The following is a 21,045-nucleotide window of genomic DNA, read 5'->3' on the forward strand; positions in this document are numbered from 1 at the left end:
ACACCTAGTGCCAGCCAGAGGACAAGTGTCTCCCAGGAAGAGTTTATGCAGTTCTGTAACATCAGACCACCTTGTAGGAGAGAAGAGGCCAAAGAAGATGGGTATAGCCAACCTTGACTAGGACAGCTCAACTACATAACCTTTACTTAAACCTAAACCTATCAGTGCCCACAAAAACAGACTTGGGGGAGAAGGGCAGTCAGTACCAGACCTCTGTGAACACCAAGTACGTTTCCTTTCTCTGGCTTCTCCTATTGTTTGTCTCTTTAATTGACAGGTTGGGGACGGATGGCAAAGCCTAGCTAGGGCCTAAGCTCCAAGGACTCCAGCAACCAATGACGTCTAGTTTCATTATACACACAGCTGCAGGCAAAGGAGCCATATCTGAGTGACCTTGGGGAGCTTCTGCTGAGCCTTTGCAGTGACCTCACAGGCAAAGTCTCAGGTACAGAGGAAGGTACAGATACAGTGAATGACAGTCAGGAGAACGAAAACTGTGCCCAGGTAACCTAGCCAGTCACGCGGTCTAGCTCTCACGGTGACGTCTGGAAGCATGTTCGAGCCAATGCAACTCCAAGGGCCAACGCCAGAGGATTCTCCGCCCACGCAAGAGTGCAAGGAATATTGGGTGCTTTCTTTACTGATGGCGCAGACACAGGCTGGCATACCATCAATATGTAAGTGACGGGGACAGACGGCACCACACAACCCAGCAAAAACCTATGTAGGCCCCACACACAGCCACAAGAAGGTCAGATACACAGCCAAAGACCTGACCAGAACATCCACAGGGGTCCTTGCATGGGCTCCAGTTCACAGGCATTGTCTTCACAATTCAGATGACTCACCCTCCCCAGTAGCTGAAATATCAGAGCCATCTCTTTGATGTGGAGAACCGTCCGTGGAGGAAGCCGTCTGCAAAAGTCTGAGCACTTAATACGGAGTTGACATGCGCATGATTATTCTGAAGAAAAGCACACAGACACACACAGAGGCAGAGACAAAGAAGACAAAGACGACAGAGAGGCAGAAAGAAAGACAGAAAGAAAGACATGCCACGTAACATTCCAGTCCAGAAACTACCCGCAAGACGGCGGTCTCACCAGAACAGAAGGCTACCCTCGAACAGTGGCTTCTTACCACCTGGAAACGCCGCAGCTGCCTTAACACAGTGATTCGCTGAGCCACTCAGAGCTTACAGTGACCTTGGGGTCAGCTGACCTACCGCATAGCCTAACACATCAACATGTGCACATTCAATGGTGCACAGTCCACAATAATTGATTTAAAAAAGGAAAGTAGCAGCTGTGACGGTAGATATAATCACTACGCTGTAACATCTGTAGAGTACTTACTTTGGGGCGGGAGAGAGGGCTCAGTGGTTAAGAGGACTGCACTGCTCTTCCAGAGGTCCTGAGTTCAAATCCTAGTAACCACATCATGGCTCACAACCATCTGTAATGAGATCTGATGCCCTCTTCTGGCATGTCTGAAGACAGCTACAGTGTACTTACTTATAAATTAATATATAAATAATATATTATTATATATTAAATATATAAAATGTATATTTATAAATATATAAATATAATTTATATATATATAATTTTAAAAATATTTTCAGCCTAATTTTCTACCACGTGTATGAATATTTCCCTACAAGTATATATGTACGTTAGGTGTGTACAGCGCCTAAGGAGGCCAAAAGAGGGTATTGGATCCCTTAGAATTAGAGTTATGGGTGGTTCTCACCATGTGGGTGCTGAGAACCAAACCTAGGTCATCTACTGTAGCAGCCAGTGCTCCGAACCACTAAGCCATCTCCCCATACCCCTCATTCATTTTTCTTTTTAAGGGTTAACTATGAAACTGCCTCGGGCAGGTTTAAGGGGTCTGGCAACCACAGGAGGTGAGAGTCCAGCCTGCCTCAAAAGGCTTCCCAGGGGGGACAACACGTTGACGCAGAGGATCATGGCAATGATGTCCTAAACCTTAGGGTAGCCTCAGTCAATGTGTGTGTCTGAGTGTTAGTGGTTAACCAAAGAAGCTTTAAACAGTTTTTAAATTAAGCGTCAGCTATGCCATCACACTTGGCCACTCCACCAAGGCAGTTTGTGTAAATACCACCTAGCAGGGTGGCCCTCAGAATGTGTTTCCGGCATTGAGGAATGCACTTTGTATGTTTATGAATATGAATACAGGTACACACACAAGCAAGTACACATAAAAATCGCATCTATGACACAAATGAGTAAGCGCATACAGGTTACACAAATACGTGCGTGCAAACTCACGGGCATGGTGATCAGTAATCATACACGGTATACAAACATGGGGAAAATATAAACAAACACAACATTTACAAACATAAGACATATACATACAAATGTAATGAATACACGTGTAATGCGCACACTCATAGAAACATACTATTCATAGGTAGACATAATATATACATCTATATACTATACACTTACAGCAAATACATACATAACACACACATAGATGTGTCTCGAGACCCTGACTATGCGGCTCACAGAGAGAAGGAGGGGGTTGGTGCCCTGAAACCAGCCTGGGTATGAGCCTGTGGTGCTCTGGCCTTGGAGCTCTGACACGGTCCTTACAGTTGGCAGAAATCCCTCCGATGACCTCAGATGCACAGCTTACATTCTCAGAGGGAAAAGACCTGTGAGAGCATTCAAAGGAATGCAAGCATAATGGATAGCTTGTGAATGAGGCATCCGTGACGTGCCAACCCAACATCCCTTTGCTTTCATTCAACTGCCAGCTAGGACACGGAGCACCACCATCCTCACTGAAAACAGAAGGAGACGGAGCCTCAGCACGGAGGCCAGGATCTTAACTTGGCTTCTTCAAGGGAACGAGGCTGGTGTGCCACCTCTCTGTCAAGGCCTCAGAGAATGCTCTACTCTACAAGACAGAACCAGCCTCGTGTCTAGAGATCTCCGGGCTCCATCCACAAAGACACGACAGTAGGAAAACAAGCAAAGACTGAGTCGTCAGGTGCTACCTATGGGAAAGCAGAGTGGCACCATGACCCGATCCAGTTTGCAAAAGTCAAGCAACACACATGAAAGGCATCTTTCTGGAGGTGGCAGGCTGGCTGCCTTCCCTCACGAGTGACACTGGGACAGTGTGTACCCCCCAAGCAACTCCAAGAGGCACCACAGGGGCCTCCTCAGGACCCCTCCTGACTGGTGGTAATGCTGGCTGCCTGTCTCCTACGTCCTAGTTCACAGGCCTGCTGCAAGTTAAGAAGTCACTAGAGACAAAGAGCAGGTTGTCATGACATTCAATGCAGAACCCGCCAAGGAGCAAAGGGAAACTTCTTACACTCACCCAATGACAAGTCACAGAGAAAAGTGTTGCTGTGTTTACTTTCAGTGAGATAGAGGCATGGCCTGTGTCAGAGGTGAATACCACCCTAGGACACTCGTACTGTCACTGAAGATGAGTCAGTACCTAAAGTTCAAGCCCGAAAGGTAAATGCTACCGGTCCTATAGGTTGCCACTACAAAAGAGCACGGGGCATTTGCTAACATTTTGTTTTATTTGAGATAGGGTCCCTCTATGTAGTCCCTGGCTATCCTGGAACTCACTTTGTACATCATACTGGCCTTGAACTCTGACTCCTAAGTGCTGGGACCAAAGGTGTGCACCACCAGTTAGGTGGATTTCCTATCTTGACAAATACAAAAATCCCCAAGGAAGACACAGCCTGTGCTGAGACCATCCCGGCTGATCATACCCGAGCCCCAAAGGAATCTGAAAATCTTACCTGGTCCAGGTGGACTTGTGCAGAACAGGTAGTCACCACCTTAAAAAGGAAAAGAGACATGAGTGAGGGGTTCTCGGGCAGCAGGCAAGGTACCTAAAGCGGTTTCCAGAGGCTGGAGCCGTGTCACAGTATCTGGAGTCAACAAAAATCCACATTCTGCTAACTCTGAGGAAGTTCGCATCCCTTCTGAGAGTTTTAGAAAAGAAGCTATGACACAGCCGTCCACAATGGTTTGTTTTTAAATCTGCACATCACTCATAAAAACAGAAGTTCACCTCGAATGTCAAACAACCGGTCAGTGTACCCCCAGCTAAATCCTTCCTCATTGGGGAACATGAGACGTGGGGCCCAGAGAAGGTGGAGGGCTCTGCAGGGTGGATTCAAGCTGCCCAGGGTGTTCATATTCACAGTTACAGATGTTTTTTTTTTCCCCTCTTCAAAATGGGCTCCTTTCTCTTGAACTATCTATGCATGGGAAACTGAACGAATAGTCTGAATGTACCTATTCCTGAAACAGTGGAGAGGGCTTCCCTTCCACTCCCCCAGAGTCAGCTCGATAAGCTTCCAGAGAAAAGCAAGTAAAACCTCAACTGAGAACAACACCTTCTTTCAGGGCAGCCTCGAGAGGAAGAGTGCTCAGGCAGAGACCGCTGCGTCCTAAGCTGAAGTCCCTGTGTGAGTCACACTTGTCTGAGAGGCTCCTGAGGACCTTGCTCCTGTGACCTGCATACACTCGCCCCAGCCTTCTCCTGACTCGCCCACTTCAGACCCCTTGGGTCATTCCCTTTCTTTAAAGAGTTTCCTGATACTGTGGAAAGGAAGGCTGCCCAGTCACTGTGGTTTCCAATTTGGAGCACATTTGCAGGTAGCAATGTGACCTTGGTCTCCAATGCGGACACTACTTACAGGCCTTTTGCTTATCTTGCTCAGGTTTCACAAGAGCTATGTGACACACGCCCACCCATCTGTCTGGGACACACCATTATTCCTCCAGGATGCTGACTCACATTCTTGGCAGAGAGAGGGGTCCTCTGGCTCGAACTCACTCTTCCCTCTAACTACACCTTCGTCTCTTCTGTGCTCGCAGCAGAAACACACATTTCGGATCTCTGTGTTCTCAGTTTCCCATGTACGTATTAGATTTTGATGGGTGGGTGGGGAAGAAGGCAACAGACAAGCACAAAGTGAAAACCGTTGGCGTGGGACACACGGGATGCTGATGCTAGAACCATATGGGGCTGTGATGACACCGAACAAGGGGAACTGAACTCATGGTTAATAAGAAATCCATGGTTCACTCCACCCCAGCAAGTCTCTACTGGGGCACACAGGCATCCTGGGGCCTTGGGACATAGTCACGATGGTAAGGAATGTATGAGCAATCAGCCTCTGCCTCAGGATGTCACCTGTATTCCACAACACGGAATACTACTCATCAGGAGGCAGAAAAGGCCTAACTGGACATGAAGAGACAGAGGCACAGTAAATGTGCGCTGCTAAGTTGAAGCAACCATCTTGAAGGCTGCATGGTTCCAATTACGATATCTTAGAGAATGCAAAGTTATTATAGAAAGAGGAAAATGTGCGTGGTCCTCAGGGGCTGAGGGAAGAGAAGAGGAAGAGGAAAAAGGACAATGTTGAGAGCAGTTCAACTGTTCTGACTGGTACCGTCACGATAGGTACACACGTCACTAACAAGAGTCCAAACCCACAGAAGGACCAACACCCCAATGAACCCCCTGTGTGAATTATAGGCTTGTGGACTTTAGTTAACGATGTACTGATGTTGACTCACCAAGCATTACACAGTAGACAGATTTTAAATATACCAAACAAATGCTTAACTTTATAAACTAAAAACTGTCCTAAATATAGTTTATCAATATTGTCAAGTAATGGACCAGAAGCATATGTGGGAGGACTTCCCACATCATACCAGAAACTCGAGTTTTAAAAACAATGCGGTTAAGGGTTTGGCATGGGCACACATCTTTAATCCCAGACCTTGGGAGATAGAGAAAGAATCTGTCAATTTGAAGCCAGCCTGATCTACAAAGAATTTAGGCCAGAGAAGAATACACATCAAGACATGTCCTTCCGATGTAGCTATGACCAGACACCAGGATAGGAGATACCTGGATATAATCGGTATTTCCAGTTTATTTCTGGTTTAGAGTAAGAACAGTAATTGACCATGGTCAGAACCACGCTTCATCTCTCAAGATGCCCCCATTCTTGGTTCTTGACAGTCAACCAGGCATGAAGGAACGTGGACACCCAGCAGCAGCCCTCTGATTGGGCTTCTTGGTTATCTTTGTGGGCTCGCAGGTTCCAGCTGCCACCCACCCTGACTAGAAAGCAGGACACAGTTTCTCCAGACTTCTTTCTACTCCCTGGAGCCCACAAAGATCTGGCGCTCATAGCCACCACCGTTCTTGCCCCAGTGACCTGTGGAGCCACCTGCCCACCTCCCCAACTTTATCTCTCAAGGATGAAGGCATAGTCCAGTGACAGGCAGGCAGTGGTCCAGCTGACAGAACAAAGATAGCTCATTGTCCGTCCAGGGTCCAGATGGCACCTTCCCCATCTTCGTGCAACTCTGATCTAACGCTCTGGTTCTCTACCCCTTGGCGTGTCACTGAGGGAAACACTGTGCGCCTGGGACATCTCAGGATATCCATCCAAGGCCACAAGCTGGACTGAAAACTGAGTAGCAGACACCAACACAGGGCACTGGGACAAGGGCCTGCCTAGTACCGACCCATCCTCCGGTATGCTCCTACGGATGTTTCTATGCAGGAATCTCTGAGCTAAGACACCTCCTTCTGTGATTGGCCCCTAATACACACCTACCAGCCAGCGCATGGCATCATGAAGACGGAGCAAACTTCAGAAGGGTGGAGACTAGAGGACTGCAGACTGAGCACCAAACCTCAGGACACAGCCTCATGGGGCCACGCATGTGCAGGCTCAAATCAGCTCCATAAACACGTCCTATATAAGCCACGCCTGTCTGCAGGTCTTTGTCCTGAACCCTACCGACACAGAAACTCAGCACATTCTGTCTAGTGCGTGGGAAGTTAAAGCAAGAAGGACTGTCACAGGTTGGATCTCACAAAATACACCCAGCGGGTCCTAGTTGCCTTTCCTCCTCCTGATGGCAGCACCCATTGGAGTCGGGGTGACAAAAGGTGGCAGTAAAGGGTCAGGGTTAGCAGCTACAGAAAATCCCAGAAGAGAGCTATGCCCCCTATGCTACGAGCAATAGATCTTGGGACTCGTGTCCGTCTCTTGACCTGACCAGGGCCCCTCTGAGGAACCTGCCTGAGAGCCATTTTATGGCCTTTACTTGGCTTTGTCTGTGGCCTAATCTGTGGTTACCAAGGACAACCATAAACAAACAAGGCTATGTCCAACCCACACCTGGCTATGTGGATACCAGGAGCCTGTTGATATTGATAACCTTGTCTCCAAGCCAGCGGGTCATCAAGGAAGCAGGAGGGGCTTATGACCTGATAGTAATTACACAGGCCAATGGCAGTGTGCGTATTTAAAATGCAAAGACTAGGAGGAGGGTGGGGTTGGGCTCTGTGTTATAAAGCTTGTCTAGAATGTATGATTGACACCTCTCCTTTTTTTTTTTTGAGAAATATGTGAGTTGACATGACAGTCCATATGACTAAAAGTCTGAGGGTCTTGTGAGAGAGTTCTGATGTGTGACACAGTCACTAAGTATGTGGATGTGTACGTGTGTGTATGTGTGTGTGTGTGTGTGTGTGTGTGTGTGTGTGTGTGTGCATGTACATGCATGCCCTGGAAGAATATGTGAGTGTGTTTTCTATGTCAGAATGTGTGCATGTCTGTGTGTATGTCCATGTGTACCTCTATCAGGGTAACCACAGAGTCCTGTAGTCCTGAACCTTGGACAAAAGGTAGAGCTTTAACCAACAAGGGACATGTACTTTGAAAAAGAAAGTTTCAGCCACAACCAGCTGCCTCTGCCCCTCACTATAGCAGCAGAAGTCTCTGGTACTAGGAGAGGATCATTCAGGAGATCAAAGTCCCCAAAGAGAGAAAGGACAAGCCCGTTGAACCCACTGTTTGCAGACTCTCATCTTTCTCTTCTCACTCACACAATCAAACCATGAACTCAACCCTGGTTGTCGTGCTCAATTAAATTTCATTTTGGCTAAGTCGTATCAAGAGTGATTACTTTTCCATCAATTTCTCTAGGAGATGCATGGTTAAAGCCACTCCATGCTACTACATAGAATAAAGATAAGTTTGCAATCAACCTTGTGAATCATCAAAAATTCCAATCCTGTTGGGTCCTGTGAATGAGCCTTCTAGACCATCACAGAAGCCTGGAAGAATGGAGAGACAAGCCCTCAGGTTCTCAGCGTGTTTTTACTCGTTATTACTACAGTGGAAGCCTGGGTGCTTGCTCTCTCTACTGGCCCTCTTTCTTATTTGTTCTCTAGATGATTCTGCCCATAGGAGAACTCTCTCAAGTGGGCATCAAGTATGCATGCATGGAGCTCTGAAAGGAGAATCAGCCATCAGTCATTCGGTAAGAGCACACAAGAGCTAGGGGGACAATTTGGCAGAGTTCCGCACGCACCAGGCCCTGAGTTTAGCCCCCCCCCCCCCCAGCACCAGAACAAATGCATCAATAAATGAATGCAGGTAACTTCCAATAAATCCACCAAGAACCTTTCAGGTACAAGACAAAGGAGTAAAGGAAAAAGACTGGCCACTAGCCACCTCTGCACTGCCGGTGGGAGAGAAAGCAGTTGCCTGCTTAAAGAAAGAGCCACCTAGGGGTTGGGGATTTAGCTCAGCGGTAGAGCGCTTGCCTAGCAAGCGCAAGGCCCTGGGTTCAGTCCCCAGCCCCGGGGGAAAAAAAAAAAAAAAGAGCCACCTTGGTGCTCAAAGTATCAGGGATTTGCTTTGATCAGAATGATGTGACTCAGGAGAAACTACATAAAACTGGAGGCAAATTTACTTCAGCTTTGACACGAAGCCAGAGGGCAGCAATTTCCTTCCAAATCAGGAGAGTGGGGGAAAGATGTCAAGGCCTCCTGAGCTTGGGCGAAACCAACAAAGCCAACCGCTGGCCACTGAGATCCAGTGTGCAATGTGGGTCAGGTCACTTCACATCTAGGCTGAAAGCAGCATCACCTCACATAGAGGCTGAGAGCAGCATCCAGGCAGAGAATTTTTCCAAGAGGCACTTTTTTTTTATCACTTTATAGCTTTTACGGCTGACCGTAAACATCACTAACCAGTGAACAGGCCCATTGTATTAGCTTTAGAAAAGGTGAGTTTTCAACTGTTTTTATGACTGGGATTATCACTCACTATAAATGGAGGGGGTGAATCAAGAGAAAATTTCCTCATCCCTTGATGCTGTCACGTAAAGAACAGGACACTTTATTTAAATGCTGCCCATGCTAGACTGCAGGGGCCACACTGAAGCCCCACAGACACAAGGTTTTTATAAACAATAGAGACTTTTATTTCCTCGACCCTGGAGGCCAACTGAGGGATCTAGACTGAGGTCTGTAGGACTGTTCCCTTCTTTGAAGTTGTCCTCTCCTCGCTCCCACATGCAGTCATTCACCTGCCTATTTATATCTTGAGTCTTCTTAGGAGAAGAAAGGTCACATGGGATTAGGACCCACTCTGGTGACTTTGTTTGAACTTGACCTCTTAAGAGACCATGCCTATCAACACAGCCATGTCCTAGAGTCAAGACTCCAGCACATGAACTTGAAGAAACATGGTTCGGTCTAACAGTTAGTTATCAAAGGTTTCCGAGACCCAAAGCATTCTCAGAACACCAGTCGGGCAGGACTAGACCCCCACCAGCAACAAGTCTCTTCATTTAAGGCCGCTCCTGGAACAATTCCAAAGCCTGAGGCGAGAGTTGTCAAGGTCAAGCTCCCCAAGGAGTCTGCAAGAACAAGGGACCCTCAGGGACAGGGGCATGAAATGCAGGCTGCAGAACTTCGTTAACCTTTCCAAGGATGAAAGCCCTCTCTACCTTTGCTCCTGGGACCTCTTTGCTAGGCATGACCCTGGAATCCTTAATTAGGCTCACATTCCTCAAGAAGCCCTGTTATCCACTAAGTGGGAAAGCCCAATTTAGCGTGCTTTAATCCCCATGAGAAACAAGCCAGCAAAGCAGACACAATTAAACCCCAGGGCTGCCTGCCACAGACAAGGCACCAAGCTAGGAGGAAAAGTGGTGAAATTACGGGAATTGGAGCTGTCTCCCTTAAAGGTACGGAGACTAGAGAAGATCATACCCCTGGCACAGTTATCAGCAAGTCCCCGCCAGCGGCTCTGGGATTGGCTGGCCTGAGCCTAGCCTTCGTGTCCTCTCCAACCCCTCTGTGCTTGTGAGTTTTAGGGAAAAGAGCTATTGGAAGGCATCTTAGGTCTTCTTATGCTTCGGGCAAACCATATGGGGCTTGTAGGAGAATGCAACAGAATTAAAAATCCAGAACACTGTTCTGCATCCCCTCTGCTCCCCCATATCAGAAGTCAAAATGTGAATTCTGAGAATTCTCAAAGGGCATGAAAGGTACCCCTTCCCAGGACACTCACGGTACTCAAGGTCTAATAGGGACCCTAGGACAGGACCATTTAACCAAAGAACTAGCCTATCCAAAAGTATGAGGTCAGGATGCATGAACAAGGACAAGGACAAGGCCAGCATGTCAGGTTCTCGGGCACACAGGCCCATCCTAGACTCCCAACATCCAGCAACTCCAGGGCCCTGGCTATAAACTCTTGAGACAACACTTACCAAGTTCTCTTGTGTTATCTCCAGAAGCAGAAAAACAGAGATCGCATGATAATAGGCAAAATGCTTGCTAAAGAACCAGAAGAGAAAAGCTAATAAATCCAGCTTCAACGAAGAAAGAGTAATCCTTGTAAAGCCATTCTCCCCACTTAAGATGCCAAGGATCAAACTGTATTTGCTTCAAAATAAGTAGACACATTTCCACAGCAAAAAACAGGCCTGATACCAACAGCCACACTTCCCCAGAACCTTCCCCGTGTCCCCAGCAATGTGTCACCAGCTAAGAAAAGTTAAAAATACAGAATGCTGGCATTGTTGACTCACATTTTAAGTAGTTAGGAAAGACTGCCATGCCAGTCACACTGCTCCAGGTCTTTAAGCCCAGCTTTGGGAGGCAAAGGCAAGAACCGTGTCAATTCACGGTTAGCCTGAACTACTCAGCAGTTGCTAGCTAGCCCAGCCAGGGCTACAAAGTGAAAGCCTGTCTAACAGAAAAGGGAAAGGTGTTCAATTAGCTCTGTGTCAAAGAACCCTGCACTATCCCTCCAGCCCTCACTTGAGGCTCTTGTGTTTCAGAGACAATGGCACCACACAGGGTCTTTTGCAAAGTCAGTCATCAATGCAGACAGAGAGATGACTCAGCAGTTAAAAGTACTGGCTGCGTTTGCAGAGTACCAGGGCTCAGTTCCCGGCACCCATAGCAAGGCTCACAATTACTTGTAACTCCAGTTCCAGGGGATTTAACACCCTCATCTGGCTTCCCCAGATGCACACACCCAATACATCCATGCAGGCAAACACATACACTAAGTAAAAATAAATAAATATTTTTTTAGAAGAGGCAACAGGGCTGGAGAGATGGCTCAGTGGTTAAGAGCACTGACTGCTCTTTCAGAGGTCCTGAGTTCAGTTCCCAGCAACCACATGGTGGCTCACAACCATCTGAAATGGGATCTCGTGCCCTCTTCTGATGTGTCTGAAGACAGCGACAGTGTATTCATATAAATAAAATAAATCTTTAAAAGAGGTAGCAGCAATCCCTTCCCCCTTGAATCTGATGTTTTCCTGGTTCGACTTGTGACCTATTATTACCAATGAAGTAAGTTTAAAACCTCCTTCTTCTTCTTCCTTCTAATCTTCCTTCTCATGGGAAAGTAGGAGGGTTAAAACTCACTCTGAAGCCCAAGCTAGGCTCAAATTCACAGCAATCCTCCGGCCTTGCCTCCTAAGTGCTGGGAGCGTAGCTGTGAGCCAATAAGCCCAGAGTAAATATGGTGGAATTTGGGAAGCCCAGACTTAAGGGGCTGCAACTGTTGTTTCTATGGCATGCACATCCATGGATACAACCACGTGCCACGCTGCAAGGAAGTCAGCACTACCAGGTGGACAGGCAGGCCTACAGCAACACCCCACCCCCCTTCCTTTTGTCCTCTGGCAGACAACCTCACATCTGATCTTTCAGCAACTATAAATAAAGGGATTTGTTCCCACTCCAAGACAGAATGTCAGCAGGACAACTCTGCCTAGAGAGAGCTAGAGATCTGAATATGTTCCTTCCGGCCTCCCACAAATGCAGCTGTAACCCCTCAGCCAAACACGAGTGATACAGCAATGGCTGTGCTCAAGGGGAGCAGTCAAGAGGGAGGCAAGAATGAGGCCCCCGACCCGATTCCAGGACAGAGTACATTGTATACTTTCTAGGAGATTCCTGTACAAATATCCTGACCCCTAACCTGTCATTTGCCAACAACTCACTCCCTTTTCCTCACAAAGAAAAGCTCAAAGGAAGGATGACTGGTTCTCAAGGCTCGAGCTGCATTTACAGCGTCCACAGTGGGATCTGTGCATTTCCCACACTGGCTTCATGTTCGCCAGACTGTCCACCAGGAAAGGGCCCTCCCATAAGTAAAGGGCTGAGGCCCAGTCAAGCAGCAGCTCCCATAAGCTTCTGCCGCAGATATGCAGAATCTGAGATTTCCATTTGAATCTATCAGGCAGGCTCCTCTGGTCAAGTAGCTGACTTACAATGAATGACCAGTGGCTGATGATAGAGAGAAGGTGCCTAACGCCACAGAAGGGGCTGGTTCTCACCATTCAAAGGCTTTCCACAGTGGAGGTGGTCCCTTTCAGTCAGCATCTCAAATACAGACAGAGAGCTACCTGTCACATCTCCAACTCTTCTTGGTTCAGTGATCTCAACCTCCTGTCATTCATTAATTCACTCCTTCACACACTAGTCATTCACAGTGGTTAATCAAATACCATTTTCCAGGGCAAGACACTCAACTATTAAAAAGAAATTGTATCATCTTCCGGCATTCAACTTGAGTCAGGATACTATGGGAAGTTTTCTTTTAAGACATTTTTCTACAAAGTGTCTAAGAATAATGTAATATAAAGTAAATAAGTAAATAAATAATAAGTAATGACAGTGCAATGGTTAAGTTCACATACTGCTCTTAGAGAGGATCTGAGTTCAGTTTCAACAGCGATAGTCTAGTTACTACCACTTACTTTAGCTCCACAGGATCCAACCCTCTCTTCTGGCCTCCGTTGGCACCTGCACTCACGGGTGCGTACATGCAGACAGACGTGTTCAAGGACACATAATGGAAGATAAGACACGTCTTTTAAGAATTAAAATAAACGTAACCGTAATTTCATATCTGACTAGTTAAATCTTTATTTCATACTCTCTGCAAACAACTGTCACCTCAGACCATCTGACATTAACGTGCCATCCAACACTAATCATCCACCAGGGTTCTCTCAACCCTGTCAAAGCCATCTCTCTAGGATAGCACACCATAAAGAATTACTCACAAGCCACCTCTGTCCCAGCTAACCAGTCCTCCAGGCCCAAGAAGTCTCCTTTAAAGGAACCCACAAAGGAGTTGGAAGTGGAGCACAGTGCTGGCCTAGCAGGTGGGGGTTCTGGGTTCAATGTTTAGCCCTGTAAAGTCAATGATAAACATGCCCTGTGAATCTCTTCTCCTGACCCCATTCAAGACCTTCAAGGTCAGGCCACACACACTCCAATGGGGTCACAAGCTACACGTGGTGCTCTTCAAATGCTAAAGGAGGAAATCTACAGTAAGACTGGAATTGCAGATTTTACCCAATATTCCACATTCCATTCATTCAGCTCCCGCAGCCTTCCCCCAAGGCTCAGCGAGTATTTATTGTCCTAAGATCCGGTAAGCAGGGAGATATTTAGAGTAACAAACATTCAAGAGCTAAAACCCCAAAATCCTCCGGTGCCCTCCCCTGCTGACCCACCCACTGGTTCAGAAAGTCTCGGGGAATTCTCAGGTGAGTCAAAAGTCTGGAAACACACAAAAACAAGCTCTGTCAGCTGCCCCTGGGAGGAGGGAAGAAGGAAGCTCTGGGGCTATTTCTATGTTCAGGGGAACATGGGGGTGGCTACTTCCTGAATCCCTTCCTAAAATTAACTGCTTTACAGAAGTAGCAGAGCCTTGTAAACAGAAGCTTGATTTTGCAAGTTAAAACATTCTGGAGACTGGTGTGTACAGTCATTTCAGCCCAGCTGCCGAAAAAGAGGTGTGGCAGGGTGTGTCTGTCTGTCTGTCTGTCTGTCTGTCTCTGTGTGTCTGTGTGTGGGCGGGATGGCTTCTCTTACAAAATATTACTCCAGAAGTGGCTGGAGCAGAATACAGCAGCATCAGGACCATAAACCTCTACATGGAGTACACCCCATCTCGAGGAGAGTCATGACCAACAAGCTGGCTGTCCACGGTCACAGTAGCAACAGCACAGGATGGGGGGGAGGGGGAGTGGGCGTGGCCGGGAGGCAGGGAGGCAAAGTGAAGTATCTGAACGTCTTATGAGGAGGAAGACGCACAGAGATACCCTAAAGATGTAGGACCCGATCAGCCCTACGTCTAGGAGGATCCACAAGCCTGTAAAAATACCACCAAGGTCTCCTGCTTAGGCAGGACAGAGAAGTCCCCTTCGGGTAGGAGAAGTTGCTCGGAATACCTCTCCCAGTCTAAACTTTAGGCTCTGGAAGACAATACTGGGAAGACACTAGAAGAAAGACCCCTGACTGGACCAGAGATTCTCAAGACTGTCAGGACGTCTCTGAGATGTGCATCCTTGGGCAACACATTGATAGGTTCCACAGTACCTCAAATATGTACAAATAACATCCTCCTGGTCGTGTGTTCCTCCGCCTGTGCCCAGCCTGAGGGGCAGGGAAAAGGTCTCCACTAGAGGTAAAGGGAAGAGTGGGTAGATAGACAGCCACAAGTGGGGTTCTCACTTGTAAAGACAATGTATGGTTTCAGGAGAGAAGGAACAAGAGGTGTCATTGGATTAGGGCTTAGAAGTAAGGGAGACACCCATAAGAAAGCAGAAATCAGGGAGGCATTCCTGGTAGGTCAAGTTCCAAACATGAACAGTAATCCCAAGGATGGGGGGCAAGAAGCTCATTCATGGGGGAGATGATGGGGGTTGTTGAATGAGATGTTAGCTCACATGGGAATCTTGCAGAAAGAGGACAAGTACTCCTCATAGGAAAGCCAGTGTCAACGGTAAGACACCAAGACAGGTTCAAGACAGGAGGCAGTGCTCCTGAGACCAGAAAGCGGGAGGGGGATAGAAGTCAGAGCTAAATGTGATTACAAGAATTTCCCAAGCTGATAATGAACTCGGGTAGCTAGCTGATGGTGCAGGAGGTTATGTTTTCATTATGGAAGCCAGCCAACGTCACCAATCAGCCTTCTGCACCCAGAAGCTGCAAACCTTCACCATGCAAGTTCAGTCAGGCCTGTAGAGAAAACCCAGATAACTGGAGACCACACAGCAGTATCACCAATAATCAGGGTTGGACTGGAATAACAGAATGCTAGCTAGTCCCTGGGAGAGTAGAGGTTCATACATATTGTGGGGGGGAAAAAACACAGACACCGACAAACACTGGCACACATGAACAAACACTGACAGACACGATCACAAACCCACACGCCTCTGGAAAAGGGGGCAGAGGAACTTGCAAGAAACCCTGGTCTACAGGCAGCTGAGGAATCCAATCCAGGCAGTCACCCTGGCTGCAGAACTGGTGGACTAGGATAACAAAAACCTTCCCGGAAGGGCTGAGAAGACAGACAACATGGCAGTATCCTGAGGGTCAGGGAAAGAGACAGCAGTCCGGGTGTGGGCAGTCCCACAGGCAGCCTGACAGAAGCCTTAAGATGCCACAGCGCAAATGCCATTGACCAAGATCTTTGACTCCAGTCTCCAGAAGCACCCAGAGAGAGCCCTCTAAATGAGAGGAGCAGACACTATCTCAAGGAGAATGAGAAAGCGCACTGCCCTTTCCTGCCTCGATGGCTGATGCTACTGATTGCCAGCACTCCATGAAAGTGCCTGATTACCATGCCTCCGAAAATTCCTTCAGTCTCGGATACTGGAGATGTCTATACACAGCACATCTAGAGGAACAAGAGAGTGCTCCCACAGAAGCCACAGCCCTGGGCTAACAAGGGGGCTTAAGTCCTTTTCACCAGCCCAAAGGGAAGGTGTTCTTGCCTTAATCTCATGGAAGATGTCAGTACCACAAGGTAGAACTAGAAATCAGACCCAAGTTTTATGTGTGTGTGTGTGTGTGTGTGTGTGTGTGTGTGTGTGTGTGTGTCCTAAAATTTTTGAGACTGTTCCAGATAGCAACACAGAGGAATTTCCATTTTGCAGTTCTGATCTCAACAAAAAGGGTAAGGCCAGAAGAAATGTATAAGTCACCCTATCACAAAATTCATATAGTCAGAAGGCAGAAAAATATTCACCGAGTATCTGCATTTGAGGGACATGTGCTCACCGATAGCTTGAAAAGCTATTGAAAAGCTTTCTTTCCCCTTGAAAAGGTCTTGAAAAGGTTTCTCTCCCCTTCTCCAGACCCAAGACCTCTAAGACCCTGTTCTATGGGAGCCTAGGGCAAGTGGTTGTGTGTGTGTTATTCTCATCACAAAAATGGAATCTGTTTTGCAACAACCTGTCTGCAAGAGGTCAGGTGGCACCTACTGGCCTTCCCAACGTCCCTGGTCTACAACATCACGCAGACACCCCATTGATGTCCTATGACGAGAGTGGACCTCAACCAACAGATATGCATGCTTGAACTCACCAAACTATAAGGGTCAGCAGGGGATCTTCTACCTCAGGTTAGCCACTGCCCAGAGTCACAGGGATGGAATGCAGAAGCAGGTTTCCCAAGGAATCTCACCAGTTCTAATTCAAGTGAACCACTTACGTATCCCCATTGACTCAGGCCCATCATCCCAGGGCCAATCAAGGACCATGGGAAGATAGCCTCTTGCTTTAAAGATGCAAAGAGTCCTAAAGGTACACAGGCCTAACCTAAACCCTGTGAAGGACACAAAGGACCGATGCTATTCCTGTGCCAGACTTCCACGTTCCATAGCAAGCAACAGGCTACAGCCAGTCAGATGAAAGGGCAAACCGGTTCAGCTTCACTCCAGAGATGTACTAGGTCTATTCTATCTGTTACAACACAAGATGGACTGACTCTGGGAGAATCAAAAGGGTAGTTTTGTTTTGTTTTTTTTTTTTAAATCTGGTATTAACTTAAAACAAACGCAGAATCTCAGAAGAGTATCCTGTAGCCGTGCACCATACACAGTGGGGACTCACTCTGAGAAACGTGGTGATGCAGGCCTGTCACTGTGTAAATACCATACAGTGTGCTTGCACAACCCGGACCACGGCACTAGCACCAGATGACGCAAGTTGGTGGACCACCATCAGATGTGCAGCCCAGTGTTGACTAACGCATCATTACACGGTACACACCTATAATAATTCCCTTTGGGTCTATTGTTGGGGTAAGGAAAGTAATCCTCTACAAACATAGCTTAAACATAGAACCTTGCTGAAGAGCAAACATGTCACCACAAAGTGACATTTACACTGCTAACTACAGGACAATATGGTCCTCTCTGCCAATCTGGCCACACATCATAGCCGGCATCAAAGGCCTTGGTTAGCCGGTGCGGTGACTCACACCTGCAATCCTAGCACTTAGAAAACTGAGTGAGGTGAGGGAACTGGTATAAATTTGAGGTCAGTCTAGGCTACACAATACTTCCACCTGAGCTAAAAAAGTAACACTGTGACAAAAGAAAGCATAGAAGAAAACAGCCTTGGTTTCTCCTCAGTAAATGAAGTCCCTGATCCCATTCAACGGAGTTCCAGAAATCTACAGTCAACGGCCTTGTTTGGGGCTCAGATTATATGGAATTTAAAAACATGTATTTCTACACACAGGTAAGTGTTGGTTGCTTACATAACAATTCGCACTTGGGTCACTGACTGCAAGGTGAGCTCAGAACCCAGGGGAGGTTTCCCTAGTGGGCAGACCACCCCCATATCCTGATCCTCAGAAGAATTCCCCCTCTCAGGAACAATGACCCCAGCTCCCAACTCTTCAGTGAGTTTCCTCACCAAAACAGGTCCAAGTTAGCTAGTTGAGGATAGCCTCCCTGGAAAGGGACCATGTGGGAAAGACAAAAGTGTCCCTTAAAGAGCAAAGTTTAAAGAGGCTTATGGCTTTTCCCACCCCAGCGGTAATTTGGAGCAAGCAAGATGTGAATGGATAAATGAACTATGGTCATTGGGGCAGAAGAGGCACCACTGGTGCTGAAGAAGGGAGTAGGATTCTACTTGTGTGACATTCTGGAAAAGGCAAAACTGTAGAGACAACAAGAAGAAAAAACGGTGGTCACAGGAGCTGGGAGAGGAAAGGAGCACATGAGACTTCTGAGGCAGGGTAAATGATGCATATACTGTACGACCCATCTATCTAAACTCATAGAGTGAGAGTCATGGTTTAAATATCAAATGTCTCCCACAGGTTCACATGCTGTGTTTGGTTCCCGAGCTGAGGGTTGAGTTGGAAAAGTACTAGTAACTTTAGAGCAGCCGTCCTCAACTGGTGAAGGTCGTTGGACATTTTCAAAGGGGACACATATCAGATATCCTGTATATCAGATAGTTACATTGCGACTCATAACAGTAGCAAAACTACAGTTTTGAAGTAGCAGCAAAAATAATTTTACGGTTGGGGGTCACCACTGGATGAGGAACTGTACTAAAGGGTCACTGCATTAGGAAGGTTGAGAACCGCTGCTTTAGAGGATGAGGGCACACTGGAGGAAGTAGGACATGGGGACTTCTGCAGCTTATGCCTAGTTTCTAATCCCTTCAGGGGAAATGGAGGTGTCCTATCCACCGCAAGGCGGACAGTGACCTCCTTCACATTTTCCCACCATCGTGATCTGCCTCTCACCACAGCCCAGAGTCAACAGAGCCAAGAACAGTGGGCTGAACCTCTAAAATCATGAACCAAAATAAATGCTTTCTCCTCTAAGTTGTTTAATGCTGGGCATTTTTGTCACAGTGATGAGAAGAGTAACACAAAGACGAACACCAAGAGTGAGTCCGACTGTGGAATGTTCTCTGGATGGTAAAGATGTGTCAGTGTCGATCTTCAGTTGCAACAGATGCTTATGGTGAGAGAGGCTAGCAGAATCAGAAAGAAACCCCTCTACTTTCCCTTCAATTCTGCTATGGGTACTCAAAAAGAATAACTTCAATGACTTCAAAAAACAACTCCATAAGGCAGTGGTCAAACTGGCAGCTGAATGGGAGACCATTTACCCAGCACACACCACACACACACACACACACACACACACACACACACACACACACACACCCCAACTCCCCCTCTCTAAAACTCTCAAGTGCAAAGACTTCAGCAAATGCAGACAAGTGTTGCCTGGCAGACCTAGGCTCCCAAGTGGTCCTCATGGTGGTAGGCTAGAATTACCCTGAAGTCAATGTTGTAACTGGGCCCAGCTCAGTAGAAATGTTTGCTAAATTGTCCAGCTTAAAATTCAACTACTTCCATTGTAAGGACAAATGGGGATGTAAGGACAAATGGGGAGTCAAAAGGAAGAGAACTGGGTGACGCTGAGCTGGCAGAATGGACTCTCTCTCAGGGAGGTATCATCAGCTAGTCCCAAAACTGCTACCAGTAACAGCCCAGGACAGACGCCCTTAGTGTCATGTGAAAGGTAAACAACCATGCCTGCGGGCTCAGCTCTTCAGCGTAACCTGTGGATAATGGCACTGGCTGTCTTACATTCTACCTGAGCATGCACCAAATGCCTGTGTCAGGTGAGACAGTAGCGTCACATGTCACTGCCCTATTGACCTATAATTGCCCACCCCACCTTCAGATACAGAACTTCAGAAATACTAAACCTCAGAGAGTATGTTGTGCGAGTCACAGAGTACCCAAGTGCCCAGGAAACTGACGAACACATGGTTCAACACAAGAGCTCAGCTTGTAGGGGGTTTAGGGTTTTGGCTTCTGTTGCTGTTTTAATGAAAAAAAAATTTTAGTTGACTTGGGGGTTTGTGTTTTGTTTTTTTTACTAGTGAAATTGGCTCATTTTTCCTAGGAAAATAGCTAGGACCATAAGGAAAAAGCCCACCACTTCTACTCCTTGAGGGTAGGGAGTTAGGTATGGATGTTGTCCTCTTCAGTGCTGAAGCCCAACTCCATTCTTTCCCAAATGCTCATGGTGTAGTCATCCTACCACAGTGGAGATCACCCAGACCCTGTTTCTATCAGAGTAGGGCTGTCTGGTATTCTGGCACCTGACGGAGGGTAAGTCTAGACACAAGACAATGAGACCGGACAGGGACATCAATAACGGAGGGCTTAACACACAACTCCCACTGGCTTCCATGTGTACATAGAACATTATCTGGTTCTCACAGAAATACACAGCTGGGTCAGCCTAGGCCTCCATATACTGCTGAAGGGAAACAGGAAGAAGAAACACATGTGCCCCTTGCTGTGGTCTCTGTAGAGGACTGGGCATCTTGTATGTGTCACAGATAGAATAGAGCTTGGAGCCCAGCCAGTAAAAGTGAGGATGGGCCTTGGGGCTAAAAGCATCATGGAGCCCTGGTGCCAGAGACTGGTCCCTCTTGGGTTAAAGCACATGCTGAATGCCAGGGCCTGATGGCTGCCCAGTGCTGTCCCCGCATGAGTATTTCAGCTCAGCTAAGTCATGTTTAAACTCCATGGGGGACTTCTGATGACCCAGGATCCTAAAGTGTGCCTCAAGGCATGGGCAGAGGTCAAAACAGCCAATGTCCATGGCAACCACAAGCTGCAAAGGCAAGACTGGTTCTTGTGCACCTCACAGAGACCGTCCCCCTTCTTCTTTCCCTCTGCTTCCTAAAACTTCTGTATTTCTCCTTCCTTTTTTTCCCTCATGCAAATGAGTCAACTGATGACAGGGATAAAAAACAAGTCACAAGGCCCAAGCCACCCAGGAGCTGAAACAGTCAGCTCAGCACCCAGGGAGCAGAACAGTGGGAC

The 21,045-nt window shown here is 47.3% G+C and overlaps 1 protein-coding gene across 9 annotated transcripts in view; it reads right to left on the reverse strand.

Annotated features, from left to right (window-relative positions):
• Tns3 (tensin 3) overlaps positions 1-21,045 on the reverse strand; it is a 232,017-nt gene that overhangs the window by 146,225 nt on the left and 64,747 nt on the right. For all 9 annotated transcript variants that reach the window (XM_006251460.4, XM_063273400.1, NM_001170459.2 and 6 more), the window contains one exon: positions 3,800-3,838. Coding sequence is in view for 4 of the 9 variants with exons in the window: in XM_063273400.1 (XP_063129470.1) it covers positions 3,800-3,838 (39 nt within the window). In the remaining 5 variants the exon portion in view is untranslated. The remainder of the gene's footprint in view (positions 1-3,799; positions 3,839-21,045) is intronic.

The sequence above is a fragment of the Rattus norvegicus genome, chromosome 14 (assembly GCF_036323735.1).
Source record: "Rattus norvegicus strain BN/NHsdMcwi chromosome 14, GRCr8, whole genome shotgun sequence".
Lineage (NCBI taxonomy): Eukaryota > Metazoa > Chordata > Mammalia > Rodentia > Muridae > Rattus > Rattus norvegicus.